Raw genomic sequence first — 25244 nt, forward strand, 5'->3', positions numbered from 1 at the left:
CCTATTAAACAGCCCAGTGCTGGAGGGGAAAGCAGTGTAATGTTGGAACCCGTTCCTTGCACATTGCTTTCTTAGACACCCGACTGATAGAACACAGCACTGTGTTCTGTTCCCCACTGTGCGTCCGGTGTGTGAGAGATGACACATTGTCTAGTGTAACATAAATCTATGATTAAAAACACTGTCTGGCAAGTAATGGCTCTCAGTGTGCTACAGCTATTTGAAAGTGTAATTCAAGGGATTTAAATTTCTTGTACAATGGAAAGATCTTTTTTTCTCTATTTTTCGGCAGAACTTCACTGTCTTGACTACTTGGAGATAACACTCTGATACCTACTACCATACCGTGCCATTATTAAAACAAATATGTGCACAGTGGGGAGGGAGGTCCCCTTCGCCAATGGAAGATGCTCTAAATTCATGATGAGTGATGGAACATCCTCCTGGCATCCTTGCAACTAGGCAGAATCTATGCAAACTCCTTACTTGTGTAGATTTTGCCATTGTTTACACCACTTTTGTGGGGCAAATGATGATAAATGTGACAGATATGACGTCTGCAGCCCACCTACTTTTGGAAAAGTGGTGAGGCCATTGCACAAATTCCACATGTGACTATTATAGACAGGGAGTGGTGGTAAACAATTGCAGATCACTGATTTGTGGCTATTTTACACCAAAAAAAACTGGTATAAGCAACACAATGAATTTCCCACTGTTAAAATGACCACTATGCTGTGTGACTTTCTGTGAACAAGGGGTCACCATACTGTGTGGCGGTATGTAATGGGGGACTACAATGTTGTGTATTGGGCCATGCCTTGTGTTGTTCTGTAACAAGAGCCACTATGCTGTGTAGGGGTGTGTAATGGGGGGCCACTATGCTATGTGGGGGTCTGTAATGGTGGCTCTTGCTAAGGGGGAGCCTGTAACAGGGAAAGTATACTGTATGTAGGCCAATAAAGGAGGCAGTAAAATAAAAGGGGAATGGTACCGTGTAAGGATCAGTAAAGGGAACATTGCATTGTGCCGGAGGCCAGTAAATGGGGCATTGTACCAGTCAAAAGCTTGATATGGGACCTGTTCTTTCCTAGTTATGCCACTAACCTAACGCTAACATCTGGGATCCCTACCTATCAGAAATTGGGAGAAAATCATACAGACATGCCATACACATCTATAGCTGGAATACCCCTTTAAAACAAAATGTATTATTTATTTATCCACCAACATTTGTTTCTGTCAAATTTGATCTATTTTTAATTTCACAATAAAGTAAAACTACAGTCCTTTTTCATTTTTGCCATCAGCATTGTTACTTGACATTTGAATGGAATTCATTTACATCTCATCATGCGTTTTCTTTTCTTTCAATAGGTTGAATGTAAGAAAGCACAGCCTAAAGAGGTTATGTTTCCTCCTGGAACAAGAGGACGGGCGAGAGGTCTCCCCTATACTATGGATGCATTCATGCTGGGGATGGGAATGCTGGGTAAGTGCGCCTAGTTTATTTATAGCTTTCCTTTTTTTTGGTTTTACTGTAGAATTGAAGGGACTGCACATGTACATCTGACCCAATTTTCTGCATTCTGTCACAACAGAAGTTGATTCTTACCATGGGGGCTACTTTACAAAGAGATATACGAGATCCTGGTAATTATTCCATTTTAAATGCAAAAAATGGCCTCCGATCTAGATGAAATGAAACTTTTTCCCCCAAAATAACAGTGTCTTGTGGAGAGATCTTGTAGTACTTTTGTATCATTGTGCCATCTCTTCCTGTGTCCTTTCCGTTGTGTCTTTTCTTCTCTGCTGTATTGCACCACTGACCATGGGTCTTAAGCAGGTGCAAGCTCGTAGCCTCTGAAAGGCCTATAAATGCTAATTGCACCTGGCTTTTGTCAATGTCGTATTGCACCAGGCTTCTTTGGTACCTTTACCCTATCCTTCTAGTGTCTGAGCAATAAGGTCCTTTTGGTTCCTGACTGTAGATTTTGTATTTCATTTATAAGGAATATTAGGTATAGTGTAGCAAAAAGAAATGCATCACCACCCAAATTTTCTTAGGCCCCGTTCACACAAGGAGCGGATTTTGGTCCTGAGAGGGACGTGGAAAGCCGCATCAGAATAGGGCCAAAATGCGCCTGCCACAGTCGCAGCTTCCCCCTCTGGAGCAGGCTCAAATGAATGGGCCCAGTCTGAAGGGTGCTGCTGTAAGGTGGACGCCAGAGCTGAATCAGCTGTGGAGTCTGCCTGAAGAAAGGGCAGCTCGCTTCTTTTTTCCATGAGCGGCAAAAAGTAAGCTAGCAGTCTACATAGACCTCCATTGTGAGGGGGTGGATTATGACGTGGATTCAGCACCAAAATCGGCCTCCTCTTGCCCCATGTGAACGAGCCCTTAGAGGTAAAAGGAAAGCAGTGCAATACAGTGTACATAACAACATAAAGTACAAAATATAGATCGATATAAACTGTATAATATAGATATCTTCACAGACTGATTAAGTTAGGACTTGTATAAAACCAAAGTAGTCAAAGATTCTTCTTACAATTCGTAGTGGAGCATGTTGCCTCTTACACTGTGAACGTCATTCAGAACCAATAACATGTACAGTAGGATATGGTATTATGACAGATTATGGACAATGGGGGATCTTTCAAAAATAGAATGGGAAGGATTTGGGGAAACATATGAGAATCCAGTGAACTACCATGTGGAGGTTTCTAATTTGGTGGAAACTTCTGCCTGCAGTGATTTGGGAGAGCGATGGGCCAATGGTGAGTCACGCCATGCATCGCACACCTAAGCTATTTCTATTTTGGAGTCCCTATCAGTAGTCTGCAGTCTGAATCTTGCCTAGTAGTGATGAACGAGTAGTATTCAATCGAATACCTCGCCGGCATAAGAATGCGTGTAATCGGCCAAACACCAAGGGGTTAAACGCATCGAATATTCAAAGCGTTTAACCCCTTGGTGTTCGGCTGATTACACACATTCCTATGCCGACGAGGAATTTGATCGAATACTACTCGCTCATCACTATTGCCTAGTGCTAGGCCCCCATAGTTGTGTGAGCTTGGAATATTTGCCCCTAAAGCAGCAGTCCCCAGACAATAGCATGGCGCTGCAAAATGACTGAATGATTGGCAGCCCCACGGCAATAATAATAATAATAATAATAATAATTTCAGTTATTGCTGAGATAAATAGCACAATACAGGATCGTATAGTATAGAAACACTATTTTAGACTTTGTCTGCAACGTCTGGAAATTCCTGGATATATGTATATTGGTTGAATGCAAGCCATGACAAGTCACCACATTTTGGCACACAGTCTTTTAGTGGCCATGTGTCATCCGCAGACGTCATAGATTTTCTGTGTCAGTGAGTTGAGAGGAAAACCCCTCTTTTAACACTCTTTATTCGCCATCCTAGAAGAATCTGCATATCAGAAGAAACCATAAGACAGATTGGATCCCTTGGAAATGCCCAGCTTTTTTTTAACCTTAGTCATTCATTTAAATGGGATCTCATCTTCTATTAGCTCCATGCTAGTTTTACATCAGCATAGATGTGCCTAAGTCTGGATCTATTCTGTGCCAACCAACTGATTTCTGCTTCAAAAAAATGGTCTTAAAGATTCTCTTCCTTGTAAGTGATTAATATTTCCTCCTGGGATATCCAAATTTGCATTTAAATAGATGTCTTAAATAGACTGTTTTACTCCTATTCACCAAAATAGAATGATGAAGGATGCAGTATGTTCATTCCGACTTAGAAAGATCCTTTCTCCTAGAGAGAAATTGAGTCACACATTTATTCTCATCTCCTAATGTAGCATTGACAGCTTCACAGAGCTTTTTTCTTTTTTTTAAAAAATAGCTTTTATGTGGTTTATATGTGGCGAAGAAACTGTATAATGGCATATGCCTGATAGGTTTGTTTAAGTGCAAGATTTCATGGTGAATTCCAGGTTCTCCAAGACTAGGATAATGTTGCCATTGACAGGTAAGATTGTATTCATATGCCTGTAATACGCCTTTGTGTACATGAATGTTTAGAGCGAAAGAAAAACTGTACTATTTGGATAACCTTTCCAAAAAAAAAAGCTTTAAGAACACTGACTACCCATGATCAAATCACATCCCTCTTTCAGTTCTTAAAGAGGACCTTTCATCAGATCGGGCACATGCAGTTTTATATACTTCTGGAAAGCCGACAGTGCGCTGAATTATTATATTTGTTAAAACTTTTTTTTTTCACTATTTTATACAAGTGTATTGCCGTCTATGGGAGATTCTCTACATTACTATTATGGATGATCATAGACCAGCCGCAATAGTAATATAACGATGACAGGCCTGGGAGCCTTAATTAGGCTCCCGGCTGTCATCAGAACAGGTCGGCTCCTGTGAGCTAGTCGTGCAGGAGCCGGCCTGCAACTTTTAAGGCATGGGGTCGGTGGGGACCGGCCCCTGGGGCTAATTTTAAACATGGAGGGGAGGGAGGACATCTCCAGAGGGCACCTCCGCTGTAGCTCTTACAGCGGAGATGCCGAAGCAGCTCCAGCATTTACGGCGGCTGTGCCGGTTTCTATGGTGACCGCTCCGCAGCGGTGCCATTACACTCATGCCCGGTTCACACATGCTGATGTGTTCCATCTGTAAGGGTCCGCATGAGGACTCCTACGGACGGAACACAAGCGCAACTGCAAGCGCTGAGCAGTTCAAGCGCACGAGCCCCATAGACTATAGTGGGGTCCGTGGGCTTGCCGCGCACTGTCCGAACAAATCGTTCATGCGGGCAGTGCGCGGCAAACCCACGGAACCCATTATAGTCTATAGGGCCCGTGCGCTTGAACTGCAAATCGCTTGCAGTTACGCTTGTGTTCCGTCCAGGAGGGTCCTCATGCGGACTCCTTACGGACGGAACACATCAGCATGTGTGAACCGGCCCTTACGGACCCGGTATACAGACACTGGGGCGGGTGCCGGGGCCGCAGCATCGCCACGCTACTGCCAGGAGCATGGCGATGCTGTACATTTCAAACTGCAGAAGTACTTACGGTACTTCTGCTAGCACACCAGGAAGCAGACACATGCCGGGTTACGTGGCCACGTCACCCAGCGTGTGATGGAGCAGTGCGGGCCTGTGTTCCTGGCCTGCTGGCAGAAAATTACCGTAATGACTCTAGTATAAGCTGAGGAGCACTGCTTCAACACAAAAACTGTGCTGAAAAACTCAGCTATACTCGAGTATATACGGGTAATCATATTTATAGTATATTAAGCCAAGCATTTACAATGAGTGACCATAAAATAGTACAGATTAAAATTACACTTAGTGTAGTAAATTATTAAGTCTAGTATTGCAGTAAATCTAGAAGTAGCTTGTATAAACTGGACAGCAATATTCTATATTGTCATGAATCACTGACTGAAGGTCAGCATTCTTATGTTTGACAAATGTCCATTGTAATTAAATAATGATTTGTCTCCAGAATGGACTTTTATTTCTGTATTAAATGTTTAGTATTGTAAAGTTAATGCAATCATACAATGAACTGCCATCAAGTGTTGACCCCTGGCAATGATATAAATACAGTTTCTCCAGAACATCCTGTCTTCTTTTTGGGTCCCCAGGCTTTTTGATACAATGTGCATGATTATTGTTTATTGTGGCTGGTTCCAGTCTCATTTTTTACTTTTAACCCTTCCATGTACAATGTCCTTTTCCCTGGACTGTGATTTAATTAGGAAACTCTGCATTTATACCCAAGGCCCAAATAGAGGATTGAAAAGACTGATCATGTATAACAGCCAGCACAAAAAAGGAAACTTAATATATTAGGAATGATCTCAAATTTGCTTTAAACTGTTAGTTTTCCTTATCCTTCTATTGACAATTAAATATTAGAAGTGGTATTTTCTACAAGAAAGTTGTCAAATTCCTTTGTATAAAGAAAAGTTCACCTATCCTACTGCCTTAATTGCCTCTCTAAATGTGATTCACACTTCTCCTATGCCAGGAGTTTCTTTCCTTACTAATGGCAGTGACATTCGAGGGAATGGAGAGGAAGGAGATCGGCTAAGCAGGTGTTCACAAAATAACACTGCTTCATAAGATTATACAACTGAAAACGTTGTCCATATACAGCTGTGCATCTGCTTAGATCGCATTGTGACAAGCTATTATTTGACTATGATTCAAGCAGTTATTCTTACCTTTGTGAACTTATTTCACCTTATAAGAAACTACTAATGTATAAGCATAAATAAGAAATCTATGGCTAGAAGGCCTATGACATTCTTTCCAGCATAGTGTTAGGAAGTCCCTTCTCACTGCTTCCCCATATAGCTTAGATGATTTTGAAGTGATAGATTAGTGATAGATAAATATATATATACACACACATACACTTGTCCGCCCTTAACTTATTTTGAATTACAGTACAGACCAAAAGTTTGGACACACCTTCTCATTCAAAGAGTTTTCTGTATTTTCATGACTATGAAAATTGTAGATTCACACTGAAGGCATCAAAACTATGAATTAATACATGTGGAATTATATACTTAACAAAAAAGTGTGAAACAACTGAAAATATGTCTTATGTTCTAGGTTCTTCAAAGTAGCCATCTTTTGCTTTGATTACTGCTTTGCACACTCTTGGCATTCTCTTGATGAGCTGCAAGAGGTAGTCACCTGAAATGGTCTTCCAACAGTCTTGAAGGAGTTCCCAGAGGTGCTTAGCACTTGTTGGCCCTTTTGCCTTCACTCTGTGGTCCAGCTCACTCCAAACCATCTCGATTGGGTTCAGGTCTGGTGACTGTGGAGGCCAGGTCATCTGGCGTAGCACCCTATCACTCTCCTTCTTGGTCAAATAGCCCTTACATAGCCTGGAGGTGTGTTTTGGGGTCATTGTCCTATTGAAAAATAAATGATGGTCCAACTAAACGCAAACCGGATGGAATAGCATACTGCTGCAAGATGCTGTGGTAGCCATGCTGGTTCAGTATGCCTTCAATTTTGAATAAATTCCCAACAGTGTCACTAGCAAAGCACCCCTACACCATCACACCTCCTCCTCCATGCTTCACGGTGGGAACCAGGCATGTAGAATCCATCCGTTCACCTTTTCTGCATCGCACAAACACACGGTGGTTGAAATCAAATATCTCATATTTAGACTCATCAGACCAAAGTACAGATTTCCACTGGTCTAATGTCCATTCCTTGTGTTCTTTAGCCCAAACAAGTCTCTTCTGCTTGTTGCCTGTCCTTACCAGTGGTTTTCTAGCAGCTATTTTACCATGAAGGCCTGCTGCACAAAGTCTCCTCTTAACAGTTGTTGTAGAGATGTGTCTGCTGCTAGAACTCTGTGTGGCATTGACCTGGTCTCTGATCTGAGCTGCTGTTAACCTGCGATTTCTGAGGCTGGTGACTCCGATGAATTTATCCTCTGCAGCAGAGGTGACTCTTGGTCTTCCTTTCCTGGGGCGTTCCTCAAGTGAGCCAGTTTCTTTGTAGCGCTTGATGGTTTTTGCAACTGCACTTGGGGACACTTTCAAAGTTTTCCCAATTTTTCGGACTGCCTGACCTACATTTCTTAAAGTAATGATGGCCACTCGTTGTTCTCAACTTAGCTGCTTTTTTCTTGCCATAATACAAATTCTAACAGTCTATTCAGTAGGACTATCAGCTGTGTATCCACCTGACTTCTGCACAACACAACTGATGGTCCCAACCCCATTTATAAGGCAAGAAATCCCACTTATTAAACCTGACAGGGCGCACCTGTGAAGTGAAAACCATTTCTGGTGACTACCTCTTGAAACTCATCAAGAGAATGCCAAGAGTGTACAAGGCAGTAATCAAAGTAAAAGGTGGATACTTTGAAGAACCTAGAATATAAAACATATTTTCAGTTGTTTCACACTTTTTTGTTAAGTATATAATTCCACATGTGGTAATTCATAGTTTTGATGCCTTCAGTGTGAATCTACAATTTTCATAGTCATGAAAATACAGAAAACTCTTTGAATGAGAAGGTGTGTCCAAACTTTTGGTCCGCACTGTATGTTAACTTTGTAAAATATCTTATTAAAAAATATGTTTCTTTCTCCACTTTTTAGATTGAGTTACTTTCTACATATAAGTCTCCTATAACTCCTATAAGAGGAAAAATCCTGCTGCTCTGTGAGAGAGGGCTAGCTCCTTTGACACTATAGCTCTTTTAATGCTATATGAACCTATACATTTTTATATAGTAGCTTCCTGTATAGTCCTTGCCTCGACCTGATTCTGTCCTGGGGACCCTATCTATACGTTGCTGGCTTGTTCTTGCCTAGTGAGGACTACTGAGAAAATGACCTCCTCTGTGGGCTAGTCTATGCTAATCTTTATCAATTGCTTACAGCCTTTATAAAAGTTATAGGTCGACAGTAACATCTTTTGATAGTCGGGATTGGAGGTCTGTCTGAACCTGCCTGTTCAGGAACAGCAGGTCTGTAATTGTGAAGACAGCCTATTAGTTTATGTGTCTTTACTTGTGAGTAATAAAAAATAACACGCACTTCAGAATATTCGGAAGTTCCAGGAATCTTTTCTTGATTTTATCTGATCAGTGAAATTTCTTTTTTTTTTTTTTTTTTTTTTTTTTTTTGCGGATCATCCATTAAATGTTATTGGTTGCTCATTTTCAGATTAATTGACATTCCCTGGTAATATATCATTCACCTATTTCTAAATCATATTTGTTCCTTGTTAAATTTGTCCAATATGCAGTAGTTAGAAAATGGTAGCATTTTTTAAGATGTGTGTTTTAAACCCACCTGCAAAATGTAGATGAGCGTCTTTAAAAGTTCATCCGAAGAGGCGCAATGTGTCATGCTCAAAATTATCACGCAGCCAGACGTTTTATATTTAGAATGCACAGAGTTTCACACTTACAAGTCTTTTTATAAGGTGAAAACCAGATAATTTACTGGCACTGAAGTCAAAGATTTAATGAATATGTCCATAGTAACTGGTAATATTACTGTTTTCTTTGTGTCATCACCCCAATAAAGCTCCTGTCAGTACCGGTAAATATGGGGCAAGAATAGGTTAACGCCCTTCACGCCAGTTCCTATATCTTAGTAGCAATGGTAGATTCGAAGAAAGGTATCCAAGCGGAGCTGTGATTTCTACTTATTTTTAGTTTAGTGACAAGACATAATTATTGTGAGATTGATCATTCCCTGGAAGTATTGAAGCAAACAAATTGTTCAGTGGCCAGCGCAGGATGAGCACAGCTCCTAATGGGAGCAGTGGATAGGTCATCCTGACCATAATTTGGCTTGATGAAGCATCCACATGGGCATGGTGTTAATGTGCTATTGATATTCAGCCAGCCAATTTCCCTGTGCAGACCAGGGCTGTGACTCGTTAGAGCAGAGCCGGGCATCACAGAAGCAAATGATGAGGAAAATTGAAGTAATGTTGTATTATAAATTTATGATTTCATCTGCCATGACCTGAAAGATGTTCAGTGATGGGGCTTATGATTAGACCCGTCAGACACAGAAGCAACACATTTTATCTTGGTTAGGCTTGTGAGATGGTGCCCAGATAGAGAAGTGTTCATTGGGCAGCTGAAGAAAACGCTCTGTCTACGGGAGGAGGAGGTAGTATTAGGAAATGTTTATTTTATACTATACTATACCAAGCACTGCTGCATAAAAATACTTTACTATTATTGGAAAAATGTTTTTCTATTTACATTTTTATTAGGGTTATTTGCTAGAATATTTTCTGAGAAGTGCAAACTCTAATATATAAGGACAGGTAAATCAATATCAAGTGTGATTTAAGTACAATTAAATTGTGAATGTAAAAAATAGTTACTATTACAAATGGAATTGACGGATTTTGTTCTTTAACCGCATAGTTTTTCTTTTCCTATTCCTCTCTGTATATATGAATCAGTTATCTGCTCATCTTCATTTTCTCACTGGTGGTTTTGTTGCTTTATATTGATAATTATTCTTTGCTGTAAATCTGTTCTCCATGCAATGAATTTATCAGGAGCCTGCGCCGGCCTTGTGCATATAGAGTTTATTTAGTATGAATAAGCAGTGCTGTAGTGTAAAGTAGTGATGAGGCAAAACTAAAATGCCACCATTGTCCAAAGAAAGTGAAAAATATCATTTTTAATACCTACAACTAGGCAGCAGCTTAAAGGATTTGTGGGAGACTATGAAATATGTTAGCTGTGTGGCTATATGTTAGGGTATATTCACATCTACTTCTGAGTTTTCATCACAGATGCATGAGATGAAAAAACTCATGAAGAAAATAGTACAGGTTACAACTATATTTTGTTTGGTGAATCATGGACTTTTTAATGGAAACCTTATTCAATTTCCTAAAATAGAACAGAAAGACTAATTGGGAACTTAGCCTACTGTTAAAGAGCTATTCCCATCTTAAGGATCCTATCTGAAATGCTAGTTCTCCTCAATATATTGATTTAGCAATGTTGCTTTGTTTGCCTATTCCTTCCATTGTTTCCAGTATGATTGCTTGGTCCTGGCCTGGTATCTGATCCAGGACAGATGAAGTGACTGCTGTTCTTAGTCTCCTGTCCATCAAACAGTCAACACCCACCAGCTTGTTGAAAAATACAGGAAATGAGAAGAGACAGCAGGCAAAGCTGGAGAGAGAGGGTTATGGGAAAACCCCTTTAACGCTAAGACCCTACGGGGCATCCCGCAGCAAAAATGCGCTGTAGGATAAACTGCAGCAGCAGCACATAGTGGTCCATCCGGCAGCGCTTTAGACCAAAAGTTTGCAGAGGTTTCCTTTTGAGCTGAGGTTTTGAAACTTTCTGTTTCAATTATACCTATGGGGAAACCACTGGCTTTCCCTTAGGTATAATTGATATGCTGCGATTTCCAGAACCATGCCAGTTTTGGAAATTTCGTCGTGTCCACACTGTGGTTTTTACCACAGAGTGGGCATGGAATTCTAGCAAATCCCATCCACTCTGCCCTGACTGTAAAACACAGCGATTTATCCTGCGGTGTTTACATCTCGTGGATCCCCAGCCTCAAGAAGGAATTTAGACTATACATTCTGTTCAACCCCTTAGGATTATTGCTAGTTTTCCTATTAAACTCTCTGTACATTTTTTGATAACATTTTTTATTATCCCAATATATCTAAAATGAAGAATGAAGCACTTTGCAATTAGTTGATTTTAAAGAATTCCTGTACTTTCGCATCTCTGTTAACACACTACAAGCAAACATTGTGCAGTTTTCATTCTGTGGTCATATTTTGTTCTATTTGTCTTCTACATCTCGCTAACTGACATTAAGTAAGACTAATTGAAGCCCTTTGGTTATTTAATAACCCATTGTTACAGACGCCTACAAAAATGTTGTCCCTTCCCTTTCTTGACACCTTAAAGAATTTCCCGAACTCCTCCTAGGGTGGACCCTCCATTCTATCATTTACAACTGTAGGACATCCTTTCTTTGAGCTGGTACCTAGAACTGAACTGCATATTCCACATGAGGCTGCAGCAATGATTTATAAAGTGGTAATATTACATCCCTGTCATGTTAGTCCATACCCCTTTTAAAACATGACAATTTCCTGCTGGCCTTAGAAGCAACCGATTTGCCATTGCATGCTGGTATTTAATCTGATTTAAAAGTACACCCAGGTTCTTCTTCACCAGTGACTGTCTCAACTTTACTCCCACTAGGACATATAGTCATTGCCTTAAGTGTTTGCAATTACACATATTTTGTTATACACATGTTTATTTCCTTTGTGTGCATTGGAACAACACAAAAAAACTGAGACAAAAAGGCAAGATGGACAAAATTTCATGCAAAAATCCAAAAATCGTCGACCAAAATTGTTGCCACCTTTTCAAAATTGTGGGTAAATAAAAAAATTTACAGGCATCTGATGCCCGTTCAGACTCTCCTGTGGCAAGTAACAGGTGTGGCCAAGTAAAAAAAATAACACTTGAAAAAAGATAAAAAGGAGAGAAGCTGACTCAGTCTTTGCATTGTGTGTCTGTGTGAAGACAGAAGAGGAGAAGACAACTGTCTGAAGACTTGAGAACAAAAATTGTGGAAAAATATTAACAATTTCCTAAATTTGCACCACAACCCCTACTAGAATCATCTCCCTTAGCATAGCAGGCCTCCTTGCATTTATGTGCAAGTTAACTACAGAAAACAACTTATACCCCAGTGAAAGGTCAGCCCAGTGTTTAGAAACTCCAACACTTCTTTCCTGCACTATGATTTGCACTGTGAAACACTGTGCGTTGAACTCTTTAAGCTTCCAGTGTCTTTCCTGTGTTGTGCATGGTACAGGCAGTATTCTATAGAATAAAACTTTGGAGGTCCTTCCCTTCAGATTGGAGTCTAGTTCTCTAAAATTAATCTTTTAAGGAGAATTTGCCTGCCATTTATTTGATCATAAATACCCACACAAACCATGACAGCTGGGACTTCCTTAAACCCTCCCAGTAATGTGTCCATCCATTCCACATTCTGAACCCTGGCAACAGGGAGGCAGCAAACCATTCGGTTGTGGCAGTCTTGGCAAAAAATGATCCATCTTCTTGATTATAGGATCAGCTATAACCACTATCTGCCTTGGCCTACCTGCAGTACTGGTCCACCCAGTTACTAGTTGAGCAATCCTCCTGGCTGTTAGGGAGACCAGTATCTGCCATTTCTGCCACCGACATCTTCACTTCATCACCCAATTTGGCAGTTTTGCTTGAAAGTACAGAATCAGAAGTGGCTTACCTTTTCTTGGAGCCCCTTATACCTCTTCTGTCTGTATACAGACAGAAGAGGTATAAGGGGCTCCAAGAAAAGGTAAGCCACTTCTGATTCTGTACTTTCAAGCAAAACTGCCAAATTGGGTGATGAAGTGAGCCCCTTATACCTCTTCTGTCTGTATATACCCAGCTCCTTGCCTGGTCCTCCCCCAGCTTATCATCTAACCCACTAACTGTTTGCTCAAGATTGTCAGTCACTCTCAGCCTTGCATTTTCTCTTCCAGATGGGCGACAGTCTTACCCTGGAATACTTGCTTCAATAGTGCACACATATCTGTACACTGAAACAGTTTTTCAGTCTTGCTAGCCATGATCATCGTTACATCCTACTAATATTATAAGTGTGAAAGTTTGTGTGTTTGGATGTTTGTGAGTTTGGATGTTTGTTCCTCAATCACGCTAAACCGCCTGGACGGATTTGCGTGCAATTTTCCACAAACATAGTTTTCCCTTAGGAATGAGTCACAGGCTACTTTTGGTGCAACTAAACAACATGGCTTCCTAGCAGGAGACTCACAAAAGCAGGACTCCTAGCCCCAGCTATAGACTCACACACACTGCCTGGCATTTCCTGCCTCAACCTGCCTGCACACTCCTTACTGTCACCTCAGGAGTAGCCCTCACTCTACTCACTCACATAACACACAGCTATCCTCCTCCTGTATAATACATGTATATACAGCTATGTACTATCACTCCTCCTCCTGTATATTACATATATACACTGTATATACAGCTATGTACTATCAGTCCTCCTCCTGTATATTACATGTATATACAGCTATGTACTATCACTTCCCCTCCTGTATATTACATATATATACTGTATATACAGCTATGTACTATCACTCCTCCTCCTGTATATTACATGTATATACAGCTATGTACTATCACTCCCCCTCCTGTATAATATATATATATATATATATATATATATATATATAGCTATGTACTATCACTCCCCCTCCTGTATATTACATATATATACAGCTATCTACTATCACTCCTCCTCCTGTATATTACATATATATACTGTATATACAGCTATGTACTATCACTCCTCCTCCTGTATATTACATGTATATACAGCTATGTACTATCACTCCCCCTCCTGTATAATATATATATATATATATATATATATATATATATATATATATATATATATATATAGCTATGTACTATCACTCCCCCTCCTGTATATTACATATATATACAGCTATCTACTATCACTCCTCCTCCTGTATATTACATATATATACTGTATATACAGCTATGTACTATCACTCCTCCTCCTGTATATTACATGTATATACAGCTATGTACTATCACTCCCCCTCCTGTATAATATATATATATATATATATATATATATATATATATATACTGTATATATATACTGTATATACAGCTATGTACTATCACTCCCCCTCCTGTATATTACATATATACACTGTATATACAGCTATGTACTATCACTCCCCCTCCTGTATATTACATATATATACTGTATATACAGCTATGTACTATCACTCCCCCTCCTGTATTTTACATATAGATACTGTATATACAGCTATCTACTATCACTCCTCCTCCTGTATATTACATATATATACTGTATATACAGCTATGTACTATCACTCCCCCTCCTGTATAATATATATATATATATACTGTATATATATACTGTATATACAGCTATGTACTATCACTCCCCCTCCTGTATATTACATATATACACTGTATATACAGCTATGTACTATCACTCCCCCTCCTGTATATTACATATATATACTGTATATACAGCTATGTACTATCACTCCCCCTCCTGTATTTTACATATAGATACTGTATATACAGCTATCTACTATCACTCCTCCTCCTGTATATTACATATATATACTGTATATACAGCTATATACTATCACTGCCTCTCCTGTATATTACATATATATATACTGTATATACAGCTATGTACTATCACTCCTCCTCCTGTATATTACATATATACACTGTATATACAGCTATGTACTATCACTCCCCCTCCTGTATATTACATATATATACTGTATATACAGCTATGTACTATCACTCCCCCTCCTGTATAATATATATATATATATATATATATATATATATATATATATATATATATATACTGTATATATATACTGTATATACAGCTATGTACTATCACTCCCCCTCCTGTATATTACATATATATACAGCTATGTACTATTACTCCCCCTCCTGTATATTACATATATATACTGTATATACAGCTATGTACTATCACTCCTCCTCCTGTATATTACATATATACACTGTATATACAGCTATGTACTATCACTCCCCCTCCTGTATATTACATATATATACAGCTATGTACTATTACTCCCCCTCCTGTATATTACATATATATACTGTATATACAGCTATGTACTATCACTCCCTCTCCTGTATATTACATATATATATATATATATATATATATATATATATATATATATATACTGTATATACAGCTATGTACTATCACTCCCTCTCCTGTATATTACATATATATACTGTATATACAGCTATATACTATCACTGCCTCTCCTGTATATTACATATATATATACTGTATATACAGCTATGTACTATCACTCCTCCTCCTGTATATTACATATATACACTGTATATACAGCTATGTACTATCACTCCCCCTCCTGTATATTACATATATATACTGTATATACAGCTATGTACTATCACTCCTCCTCCTGTATATCCTACTAATATCACGCTAAAACGCCTGGACGGATTTGCGTGCAATTTTCCACAAACATAGTTTTCCCTCAGGATTGAGTCACAGGCTACTTTTGGTGCCACTAAACAACATGGCTTCCTAGCAGGAGACTCACAAAAGCAGGACTCCTAGCCCCAGCTATAGACTCACACACACTGCCTGGCATTTCCTGCCTCAACCTGCCTGCACACTCCTTACTGTCACCTCAAGAGTAGCCCTCACTCTACTCACTCACATTTACATATAGCTTTGCACTATATAACACATCACATTGTCTGTATCACTACATACACAACACATCACATTGTCTGTATCACTACATACACACTCACACACACTGCCTTGCATTTCCATACTCAACCTGCCTGCACACTCCTTACTGTCACCTCAGGAGTAGCCCTCACTCTACTCACTCACATTTTACATATAGCTTTCCACTATATAGCACATCACATTGTCTGTATCACTATATACACATACACATTTGCTATCCCACCAAACTTTTTAAAGCACTTTTACAGTTTCACACGTCTGTGTCCGCCCAATTCTCAAATCACTTGTACAAAGTACTTGCAGGGATGTCAATCCTTGTTTTTTAGCTCCATTTCAGAAGCTACTTAGTGCCGCAAGCCCAGCAGTGAGCTTGGGTATGACTTACTCAACACTGCAGGATCAGACCACACACAGGCTTTGTTTGGGGTCTGTAACCATGGGGACACACAGTTTTGCACGTAACTGTATACCAGCCAACGTTACACATGGTTTAGAACTGTTTTATTGTCTTTTAATCTAATGTTTTTATTTCTCATTAATGTAATTGTTTTTGTATGAATCATTGCATTGTTAGTCATGTTATAATGTGGAGTATTTGGTCTCATTTTTGGTATTTTTGCCAATTTTCATATTAGATTTGAGCTCAGTAGAAGACAACATTTTATGTATTTAAAATGCTACTGAATGGCTTCTACTCCCATAATTGCTGTCTATTTGAGTGCATATAAACAGTACTTTATAGTTATGGCTATGTACAATACATAAATGTGTATGTATATCATATGATTACTGCGGTATGTTTTATATGAGCATGTGTTTTATCTCAATTTTAGCTATTCGGTTGCTGGCAAACAGTCTAGTGAAAACAGTAACATATGTTAAGTCTGGTAATGTTAAGACACTGTCTTGACACCAATATGTCAAATGGGAAATTATTCCTTAAAAATAAAGTAGTGACTTATTTTTGATTCCAAGACGGAAAATGCTGAAACCTGAATTAGCTTGCGTGGTTTCTGTGTTAAAAAGATCTGTGTAGAATGAACAATTTGCCTTTATTTTGGCGTTCTTCCTCTTGTTGGAAGGAAGAACTAGATTCACTTTTGAACATGGATGTAAAATGTTTGTTGTCTGGAATGACTTTGAATGTTTTTTGGGGGGGTTTTTTTAGTACCACTCTCCAATAAAAATTTCTCTTAATAGCTGAGGCGTAACTTGAATTTCCTTGTCCACAATGCAAATGTTCTTACAAAGTCCCTACTTACCATTACCATGTACCATTTATAACCCAGCAAGGCAATCACTAGTTCTGTACCCCCAATAGCTACACCCCTGCAATTTGCAAATGTCATATTAGGACTAGAGATGAGCGAGTACTGTTCGGATCAGCCGAACAGCACGCACGCATTGAAATGAATGGACGTAGCTGGCACGCGGAGGGTTAAGCGGCCGGCTGGCGTCAAAGCGGAAGTACCAGGTGCTTCCATTCATTTCAATGCTTGCGTGCTGTTCGGATCCGCTGATCCGAACAGTACTCGCTCATCTCTAATTAGGACGTGTAACCATGCTTCTCATCATTTTCAGTCTATAACAGCAGTAATTTAGTTAGAAGATCTAACGACCAATATGGCAACCCTAGTTTGTAAAAATTGGCATGATAAAACTTAAAAATACCAACGTCCGCAAAAGAAACTGTAGCGGATGATTTATTAATACGTGGACATTTTGATTCCTGCTCATATATTGGCCAAATTAAATTAGGTCATATATATATATATATATATATATATATATATATATATATATTATTTTTTTTTTTTTTCAAAAAAATGTAAAGCATCTTACCCCAAGCTTTTATACATTTTTTTTGGTCTAAATACGTCTTCCCAGAACTTCAATGTTATCATTTTGTTTTGTTATTTCATAAAGTGTATCGCGTTTCACAATCTAGCTCTGATATGTTAACTATGGTACTTTGGGCTCCAGGGATAAAGCATTACTAGTACCTTTATCTCAAGCTGTCAATAGCTGTAATGCAAAGTACATTCATTCTAAGCTTTCCAAATGTCACCGCAAACCTGTGTTGTGTTTAGCTTGAGCGCTTGGCATTTACTCTTCCAACTTAAAGGTGTGGACATTCATCTGGCTCAGGGTGCCAAAGTGCATTTAATTACTGTGCGTGAAAAGTCAGCCACTTCTTTGGATTCAATTCAAGGGAATTAACCCTTTCTGGCGTGTGTGCAGTGGCTAGCAAATCGGCAAGGTATTCCTTTTTGTGACCTTATGCGATGCGGTGCTGGGCCTGAGCTATAAAGGCAGTAAGGCAATGACACCTGTGTACTAGCGATATTTTATCTCAGACAAACAGGCAGATGGAAATCTGTGTTCTCGAGGGATATTCTCTCTTTGCTTCATTTGTTGAAATTGTGGACATTTAGTCCCTTCGATGGATGTTAGACAATATTGACACAACTCTTGTGTGTCTGTTTTCTCAGCGCTGACATTTGTGAACCACATAAGACCTCCAGAGTCCTATGTTGCTGCTTTCAGTGTTGACAAGGATCATAGATACTGGGTTAAAATGAGTCCAAGCAGGGGAATCACCATGCACTTTTCACAGTGCTCTGGGGTTTGCTTACTACAAAAGAAAACTCATTATTTCAGAAATTATACATGAAAAAGAAAAAAGTGTATATTGCACAGCGTAAAAATAATACCTATAAACGGCAAGCACCTGTTCTTTTAGAGTTGTACTGAGGGAAACAAAATAAACAGTACATGAATAATCAAAGCCTGGAAAAATAAAAAAAAAAACACAAAAGTACAATGAAGCAAACCTTCCTTAGTTCACATGAAATTGGTGCTCTTTCATCTATTATGTGCTAGTGTTTGGATCACCTTTGTATTGGATTATTAAAAGCCCCTAAAACCCCTATAGTGTACCTGTTGTTAAGGCTACTTTGATACAACATTGTATGTTTTTTGTTGTTGCTTTTTGTTTTATTATATATATCATTAAAAACTGAAACACCTTAAAACATATGTAAAGGTTTGTTCATTTTCTTGGTGGTGCATAAATATATTTATGCAATTCAAAGTTCTACATTTTCCTAAATTCGTATGAAAATTTAAAGAGGAACTTCTTTCTATGCAGTTTTTTGTTTGTTTGTTTTTTGTCATGGTACCATAAGTCATCTTATGTGTGGACGGAAAGTCTATTCAGCTATTCAGCCTTATGAGAAGCTCAGTTGGAGTTCTTCCTCAATCACTGGACACAACCACTTCAGCATGCGAGCGGTACCAGATAGGCATAGGCTTGATTATAGGGGGTGGCCACTCCTTACATTGTCAAGGTGACGCTGAATAGTGTCCTGGGTAAATGAATTATACACATTACCAGCGCTAGTAAGCGTGACCGCACTGGATTTGGTGGGAAACAAATTCCACTTCACAAACCTGCGATGTTCATAGCACATGGCAGGAATTACAATGCAGACCATCAGGAACTCTCCCAATATATGGAGGGAATAAGAGAGGAGGGACACACAATGTAACTACTAGATCTCATACCCCAAGGCTGTCGTATTGGGTTGAATCCCAGAATGGAGTTCATAGGTCACAATCCAGTGGTTGGATGATCAAATAGCTTATTGAAAGTAATAGCCGCAATAGCAACACAAGCAGGCTAGGTCATCATTCGATGACCGTGATCATGGTGGTATCACACTTTTCAATTTCTCAACCGTTTGTAAGAAATCCTAGTGTGTGATGAGCATGTCCCTCACTTGCTACAGTAGCCTACAAGTAGTTTTCGTTATAGGTATTTATTCTGGAAAACAGTTATGCCAGAAAATTTGCCGTTTGCTACATTCACCTTTAATTGTTCCCTTCTTTTATTGTAGGTTATCCAAATTTTGTTGCAACATATGGCAGAGGATACCCTGGGTTCGCACCAAGCTACAGCTATCAATTTCCAGGTAGTCATTCTTATTTCTTGATTCCAGCTTAACATGCACTGATTGTTAACATGGGCTTTATTTGAATGTGTTTTTATAGAGAAATATATGTACAAAAAGATCTACAATGTGCAATGGAAAGTCCCTAGACTTGTGTCTGTCCCTGAGTATTTGTACTCCCCAACTGTTTCACTATGCTAGGTTCACGCTAGCATCAGGTGTCCATTCTTCTGTTTCATCAGAGGACCAGAAAAACAATCAAACAGACTGCTAAAATGGCAGATACCAATGGAGCCCAAGAGTCCCCATAGACTATAATGGCATCCATCGGATGTTCATTCTTTATAACTGAAATCGCTGGATGAAAATGTAGGACTTGCAGGACTTTTTCTTCCAGCGATTTTAGATAGACACTGGAATGGAGTCTCCGAACACCGATTATAACACAGATGTGAACTTAGCCTTGAAGACACGCAGGTGTTCTTAAGGATTTGGAAAATTTGATTAAGATTTGTTGAAATCTAGCTATTTCTAAAGCCTTTAAAATAATCTGACTTCCAAACTAAATATTACATTGAATTGTGTTGAAAAAACAGCAAATTCATCTAAATGTAAAGTGTATAAGAACAATAAATATATAGATCATGATGCCTGCCAGCACATATGTAGGTGCACTTCTCCGCTCTTTCAGATGATTCACTTTTTCCATAAATAGTCAACGTACAGAATATTTTGACTTTTTGTTTTTCGTTTTTTCTTCAATTCTCAGTTTTATTAAGTTTTAACAAGAAATAAAGTTCACAGATAAAGACGGGAAACATCGTACATAAAACAAGTCAATAAACAATGAAATTGAAAAATTTGGACCGATGCAGTGGTCCATTACAAGAGTAACAGTTTACGTAACTTTAGATTAATAGGGTATACATCAATCCAATATTCATATAACAAAATTACTGTGAAGTTTTCAGTGAAGCATTAGAACCATTTTTCTTCACTTGTTATGTTGTTAATTGAAGGAAACAAGGGAAGTAAATGGGCGTGTGAGGGAGGGAGGGGGGTTACTGTTTTAGGAAGGGGTTGTCCCACAAAGTTGGATTAAGAGCAATATTTCTTTGTAATTTATGTTATATTTGTGCATTTACAGTACTTGTGATACTCTCTAGGCAAACAGTGACAGCGTGAAACTTTGGATTTCCACTTGCAACATGGTGTAGTTTAGTAGTCACATTTATTAAGCTATTTGTTTCAGGCACATTTATTAAAGGGATCCTACCTTTCTAACAAATTTTTTTCTGAGTAACACGTTGGAATAGCCTTAAGAAAGGCTATTCTTCTCCTACCTTTCATTGTCTTCTCCGCGCCGCCATTCGTCAGAAATCTCGGTTTTTGTCGGTATGCAGATAAGTTCTCTCACAGTGTTGTGGGCGGTCCCCAGCACTCAAACAGCACTGGGGGTGTCCCCAATGCTACCAGAGAACTCTTTCCAACGCCGTCTTCATCTTCTTCAGCAATGTCCTCTTTACCCGTCTTCTTCTGATGAAGGTTCCAGACTTCTAGGATTTGGGCCTTATGCAGAGCAGACTGCGCATGCCCACAGGCCACAAGAAAATGGCCGCTTACACAGTATTGTAAGCGGACATTTTCTTGTGGCCTGTGGGCATGCGCAGTCTGCTCTGCCCAAGGCCTAGAAGTCTGAAACCTGCGCTGGAAGAAGAGGATGAAGAGGCCGTTGCTGACGAAGATGGAGACGGGAAAAACGGGATTCCTACGACGGCGGTGCGGGGGAGACAACGAACGGTAGGAGAAGAATAGCCTTTCTTAAGGCTGTTCCGACGTGTTACTCTGAAAAAAAATGTGCTTGAAAGATAGGATCCCTTTAAGCTACTTGCACCTTTTATTTGGCATAAATTGTAACTTTTTGTGATTTTTTTTTTTTTTTTTTTTTTTGCACTGCACTTTACTTATGAAACAGTTGCCCTTCTTTTTTTTTTGCACTGCACTTTACTTATGAAACAGTTGCCCTTCTTTTTCCACATGTTATGCTACCTTCACCACTTTTGCTTTTTGTTAAGAAAAGGGGGCATGGCCTAATTAGAGATTAATTTCACGCTGTATTTATGACTTGCACCTTTTTAAAAGGGACAAAAAAGTCAAATGCACTCTAGTATATAGGCAGTGTAAAAGAGACTGTCAAGTCAGACTGCAAAAAAGAGGCAATTGCATAATAGCAAAAAAAAGGGCAAGTGCAGATATTTATTTTGGAAACGCCTCTTTAAGCTAACTCATGCACAACATTTAACAGGAAGGTGTGCCTACTTCACAAATGGGCACCAAAGTAAAACTAGTGTAAAGAACTGCAAAAGAAGGGGGCAAATAAATAACCACCTTTTGGGGTTTTTTGCAGACCTGTTATTTTTTGTCCTCCTGCATAATGTATTACTTCTGAAAGGTATCTCTTGAAATGGAAGTTAGGATAGTTTGGTTGAACAATTCCTAAATGTTGATATTCACATACAGCAATCTAAGCAGTACAAAATATCAATTGTATCTTATATCTGCCTTAGGGTGCGTTTATAGTAATGCATATGGCTTGGCGGTTAAACCACCCACCTAGACATTGGTGCTCCATAATGTGACTATGATTACAATTTTATCTTAGTATCTTGGAATTGTTCATATAAAAATGTTTTTTCACTACCAAGCTAATAGTCATGCAAACAATAAATCATGAAGTATGTAAAGACGTCCTTACTTTATTTGATACATACATAAATGTAAAAGAAAAATGTCTGCCAGATAAATCTGAACATCTCTCTATTACACAACTTTCCAGCAGTCTGTTGAATGAACACAGCAGCGGATGGCTTGTCATAGAGAATGAGGTGCCAGTTGGCTCTAGCACTCTCCTAGTGCGGCAGCCATCACCTTCACACTTGTATGCTTCCTCTCTTTGTCTCTGGTAAGACTGATGCTGTTACATTTGTTTTACAGCTGCTTCACCAGTCATATCATTTTACCTGCACAAAACATTGACTCTACCGCGACTTTGTGCCAGAAATCTCTATTGCGTTATGGCTCTTAAGATGCTGTTTTTACATAATAGGTGATAAGATGAAGACTCTCTAAGGTTTAGTGTCTAAACTATTACATGTATTTCCCAAACCACCCAGCTGAAAAAATTTTGTTTATTTCATGTTGTAAAAATCACTTAAATCCCAAATTGAATTGCTTAGATGTGAGCAATGAAAGTGTAAAACAAATCTTCATTTCCCCATTTAGGCACCAAAACTGTATCAGACTAAAGACCTCATACCTTATCATATAAGATTTAACTTCTATACAGATGAAAAAGGGAGTTGTACTGACCCTTTCATATATTCCACCATTTTATATTACCTTCTGTAGCATCTTAGAAAATGAAGAACAATCGTGATAGAGATTATCAACCAGGAAAAAATACACGAATGCTAACAGGCTACAAACGTATATGTGTGGTGTATTCGATATTAACAAGAAAGCACTTTGTCAAAAGACAGAACCACCAATTGTAAAATGGTGTAAATTTATTAATGATATCAATATAATGACATGACAAAAATAGCAAACTGATGAAACCAGTATGGCGAAACGCGTGTCGGGGTGCGTTGTCATATGGTGAGACTCATGTTATATTTCTAAGGACAGAATGGTAGGGTTTATTATGATATTGCAACTTTGTATGGCTTTATGTATCCACTTGATTGTATTATTATGAGTTCACTCTCTTTTTTTTGTACACATTATGTCACTGAGGTTCTGTTAGCTATACTTGTTAGCATATAGATACATTTATACCACCACTTATGTCCTTGTATTATAATAATGTTTCTATTTCTCCATATGTGATGCATTAAGGCAACATTGGCCTCCCCCGTTCTTTGTTTGTTCCCTTTTACTATTTGCTATTTTTGTCATGTCATTTTATTGATATCATTAATAAATTTATACCATTTTACAATTGCTGGTTCGGTTTTTTGACAAAGTGCTTTCAGATAATCAACCAGTTCAATTTTCAGGGCCCATTTGTGACATCTAACACCATTCATGTATGCATGCACCCTGACATCCTACTCTGTCCAGACCCCAGGGAAACACATTAGACTTCATTATGCTGTGCATTATATGTACAGCAATTGGTGGCCACAACAGGAAATAACCTTTTTGTAGCCAAAATGTGTATATTTCTAATGAGAGTTGTATTATAAAGAAGATGTATTGTCACTATGCTACAGGGGAATGATGGAAGCCGAAAGGCTTCCTATTCTGGTGATCACTTAATGTGTACAACGTGTTCAGTCTGTTGTAGTGTGAAGGAGCAGATGGAGGATAAAGTATATTCTTACTTAAGCCTCATTCCTTTAAATCCTGCCTGAAGACACACAACAGAATACGTTGTGTTATCAGGAGCTCCTAGCCGCATTTGTCTCATGTGGCGTGATTTCCGGTTTGATCCACGATTGTATTTAAGACTTTAGAGGGTGCCAGATAAGCACTCATGAATTTACTAAAGACAAGTAGGAGTAAAGGGGTTAATCCCGTTTGATCCTTAATTAGTGACTAGATGATAATTGCACTAATTAATTGCATTGTTGTCTATTTTTCAACAGGGGAGTGGATTTAAATTGAATTCTCTCATTGATGCTAGAGACGCTGCTGTATTTTATTCTTAATAGTGTATTGCGTTTCACTAAGACAACTTGGATTCCTGTTAGGGCCATAATCTGATCTATTATCGCTGAGCTGAATCCTTGCCATGTTAAAACATTATTTAGGCAAATCATCTAGATTTCGAAAGAAATGGAAACTAGCTTTGCCGATAGTCACTAGCAATGTATGTCACTTGAGCTACTACTGCATAATCTATCCAAACTGGTACTTACAATGTGATTTCCTTTGGGCAAATTGTAGGAGATACCCCAATGTCACACAGAAAGCCACCCCATAATAGCACGCATATATTTTGAACAGTTCGGATTAAAGACTTCATTCTGGTCGGTTTTTGACGGCAGCATTTCGTTCAGAGAGCAATATGGGGCGCATATCATTTTTATCATTTATTAGCTTTGGGTGGTTGAATGGGAAAAAAATGGGGCAAGGGAGATCCGCCTTGGCGCACGGCGGATATTCACCCCCCACAATACAGAAGATGTGTGCGGTTCGCCGCCACCGACAACCGGCGAACGAAGTCACGGGCACATGCTAGTGTATTCATATTTCCAAAATAATGCCACTTTTTTTTTTAAAGTAAAAAAGTTTTTTTTGTTTTTTTTTATCTTACTGTTAATATGTTTTGGGTTGCTGATGGCATAAGAGAGAGCCTCCTCCC

At 38.8% G+C, this 25244-nt stretch overlaps 1 protein-coding gene across 7 annotated transcripts in view; it reads left to right on the forward strand.

Annotated features, from left to right (window-relative positions):
* Positions 1–25244, forward strand: part of MSI2 (musashi RNA binding protein 2) — a 538668-nt gene that overhangs the window by 408523 nt on the left and 104901 nt on the right. For all 7 annotated transcript variants that reach the window (XM_075264907.1, XM_075264910.1, XM_075264909.1 and 4 more), the window contains exons 9-10: positions 1378–1492; positions 19823–19897. In XM_075264907.1, the coding sequence (XP_075121008.1) occupies positions 1378–1492; positions 19823–19897 (190 nt within the window). The remainder of the gene's footprint in view (positions 1–1377; positions 1493–19822; positions 19898–25244) is intronic.

This window comes from Leptodactylus fuscus, chromosome 2 (genome assembly GCF_031893055.1).
Source record: "Leptodactylus fuscus isolate aLepFus1 chromosome 2, aLepFus1.hap2, whole genome shotgun sequence".
NCBI classification, from domain to species: domain Eukaryota; kingdom Metazoa; phylum Chordata; class Amphibia; order Anura; family Leptodactylidae; genus Leptodactylus; species Leptodactylus fuscus.